This window comes from Nicotiana attenuata, unplaced genomic scaffold (genome assembly GCF_001879085.1).
Source record: "Nicotiana attenuata strain UT unplaced genomic scaffold, NIATTr2, whole genome shotgun sequence".
In the NCBI taxonomy this organism is placed as follows: domain Eukaryota; kingdom Viridiplantae; phylum Streptophyta; class Magnoliopsida; order Solanales; family Solanaceae; genus Nicotiana; species Nicotiana attenuata.
The window spans coordinates 1-3,219 of record NW_017684761.1 but is presented as its reverse complement, the minus strand read 5'-3'; the positions used below and the strand labels follow the sequence as shown (position 1 = coordinate 3,219).

At 39.5% G+C, this 3,219-nt stretch overlaps 1 protein-coding gene across 1 annotated transcript; it reads right to left on the bottom strand.

The window, feature by feature from the left end:
- Positions 1 to 648: 648 nt before the first annotated feature.
- On the bottom strand, positions 649 to 2,040 carry LOC109222118. Its single transcript, XM_019386520.1, has 2 exons — positions 1,089 to 2,040; positions 649 to 965 (listed from the first exon to the last, which is right to left on the bottom strand). The coding sequence occupies exons 1-2, from the start codon at positions 2,038 to 2,040 to the stop codon at positions 649 to 651; spliced, it is 1,269 nt and encodes a 422-aa protein (XP_019242065.1).
- Between the last annotated feature and the right edge of the window lie 1,179 nt (positions 2,041 to 3,219).

Here is a 3,219-nt window from a genome sequence, read left to right as displayed (position 1 = left end):
GCGTAGATTGATCATCACTGTGCTTCACATGATGGACCTGGTCCACGACTGAGTTCCTTTGTCATTCTTCAAAACTTCACCTGTTCTTGGGCCAACAGGAACGATCGGCCATTTGCAACCTCATACTTGTGGGCTTCGGCATACCTAACCCCGCTTTCTTATAGATGGCAAGAGGCATTAAGTTGATGCTAGCCCCATTATCACAAAGGGCTCTTGCAAAATCACGTGCCCAATAGTACATAGAATGGTGAAGGCTCCCGGATCTTGTTTCTTTTGGACGGTAGATGTTGCAATGATAGAACTAACCCAGTGAGTCATGTTTACCACTTCATTCTTGGTGGTTCTCTTCTTTGTGATCAAATCTTTCAAATATTTAGCAAACCTCGACATCTCTTGAAATGCTTCCACAAATGGAATATTCACCGATAATTGCTTGAGAATGTCGTAGAACTTTTCGAGTTTGCTATCATCAATTTTCCTCAAAAGTCTTTGAGGTAATGGAGGAGGAGGTCTAGGAATAGGTGGAAGAGTTTTTGGTATCTCTTCTACCTTTTCCTTTACCTCTTCCCGGTTCTCTTTTTGCACTTGCAAATCTTCCAGAATCTTTTCAACTTCGACAACACTTGGCTCTTCAACCTCAACCCCTTGTTAGGACTCATCTACTTCAATCACTTGTTCACTCTCTCCTTGTAGTACCTTCCCACTCCGAGTAGTAATTGCCATGATGTGAGAAGTTGGACCACTCCCCCTACCCTTTGGGTTCGCAATTGTGTCACTTGGAAGTGTCCCTTTTTGCTTCGGATTTTGTTCCCTTGAGAGGTCTCTCATTTGCATTTCCAATTTTTGAATGGATTCAGTATGAGAGCCAACAAGCTCGGTCATATTCCTCATAGACGTGTCGGACTTCTCTTGATTTTGTAATACCCGTTCAAGCATGCTTTCCAACTTGGAATCACTCGATGAACCTTGATTTGAATATCGACCCTTTGGGGGAACATAAGGATTTGAACTCCGATTTGCGAAGTTGTTGTTGTTATTCCAATTTCCTTGATTTGAGCCATCTTGGTCATTTTGCCATTGTTGGTTGCCTTGCCCTTGCGGGTTAGGCCTCCATTGATTTTGTTGTCCTTGACCTTGGTATTGTTGCCTTTGATACCCTCCTTGAGAGTTGTTGATGTAGTTTGCTTCCTCAAAATCTTCATTTGATGTGGGTTGCACATCCTCCACCACATTCACCTTCTTTGTTTGGCTTTCCGTGAACATTTTTGTCAACACATTGACATTTGTGGCAAGCCCTGCGATTATTTGATCTCTCTCTTGATTCTCCTTAATCAGGTTGGTCAAGGAAGGCGAACCATATGCAATTCCACCTGTGGTATCCTCAGAGTGCCAAGCTTGATTATGTTTTGCCATTTTGTCAAGTACTTGTGTGACCCTTGCGAATGATTTGTCCATAAAAGATCCGTCAGCTGCATTCTGCGCTATAGATTGGTTCATAAGATCCAAACCTATGTAAAATTTCTCCAACAAAATAGAGTTCAGAAAACCATGATTGGGAGACCTCACCAAATATAATTTGAATCGATCCCATGCCTCATGTAGATGTTCCCCCGGCTGTTGCTTGAAGAAGAAAATTTTATCCCCAAGTTCAGATTTCTTGCTCTGTGGGAACCATTTAGCTAAAAATGCTCGGACAAGTTCAGGCCAAGAACGGATGGAATTTGGTGGCAAGTTTTGGAGCCACCTCCTTGCGTCTCCAGCTAGTGAGTACTTGAACACCCTCAACCTTAGGGCATCATCTGAGACATTGTTCTGCTTATGCATAGCACATACTCCCAAGAAGTTCCTAAGGTGTTGTGTTGGATCATCATCAGTGGAATTCCTGAAAAACCCCTCCGCTTTGAGCATTAGGATTAGACCATGTTCCACTTTGAAAGTTGAAGCACCAACAACCGGAGATACAATAGCATTTGTATTCTCTATGTACTCATCGATGTCCGCAAAAGGATTTTCATCCACTTCTTCCTCGTAGTCTGACATGTCTTCCTATCAACACCAAGCAAAACAAGCGAAGGGTGATGGAAGAGAATAAGACGTAAAGTAAAGCACACACTAATTAGTAATTTCAAAACCGTATTCCCCGGCAACGGCGCCAAAATTTGATACGCTCAAATTACGCTTTAATAAATAGGGTAAGATGGTCGGTGTCAAATATAATAACCCAACAAGGTTGGGGTCGAATCCCACAGGGAATAGGTGTGAAAAGCTACTTGATTAGTGTGTCACTCGACTTAAGTCGTAATTCTATCTGGTTAACTGTAACAAGAATATGGTGTAATTGTGATTTGAAGAAATAACTAATGTTGAGATTTAGAATGTAATTAATTGGATTAAAGAGACCAAGGTTGTGTCCCCTTCAATGAAATGTAATGTTACCGGTGTTAATATGATATATTTCTAATGGAAGGTCCTTTTGATGTGCAAATGATTTCTAAATGACTGCCAATATTTTCCAATAGTTGGGTAGTATTTACTCTTTATAATTTTTCCAAATATAAAAGAGTTGCAATTAAGAACAATCAATATATGCCAAATAAAACCCACTTATTCCTAAGCGATTCTATTAAACAAGAGTTAACGCCTTGAGTCTTTGATATTTGCTTCTACCAAATTCCAACCCACTTTCCCAAGCAAAGTAAGAATTTAATGGCACTTGTTAATGTTTGCAACCTCCAACAATAAATGAAGAATGAGAAGTAAATAAACATCAACCAACCATTATATATATATTCAATGGTAAACACCCATTAACATTACACCCATTTAGGATCCACAACCTTAGTATTTAACGTTAGCTACTCATACTAAAATACAAAATGAAGATAATATTTAATGCCATAAAGCTTACAAGGTGAAAGATTCTTCAACCAAAAGCTTCCGAAAGTGAAGAATATTAAAGGCTTGTATTGTAGCTCCCCAAAATAAGACCAGATGCCCCCATAAAACCCCAATAAATCTATTTATAGTGGGCCAAAATTCGGGGCAAAATGTTGGCACTTGTTAATGTTTGCAACCACCAACAACAAATGAAGAATGAGAAGTAAATAAACATCAACCAACCATTATATATATATTCAATGGTAAACACCCATTAACATTACACCCATTTAGGGTCCACAACCTTAGTATTTAAAGTTAGCTACTCATACTAAAATACAA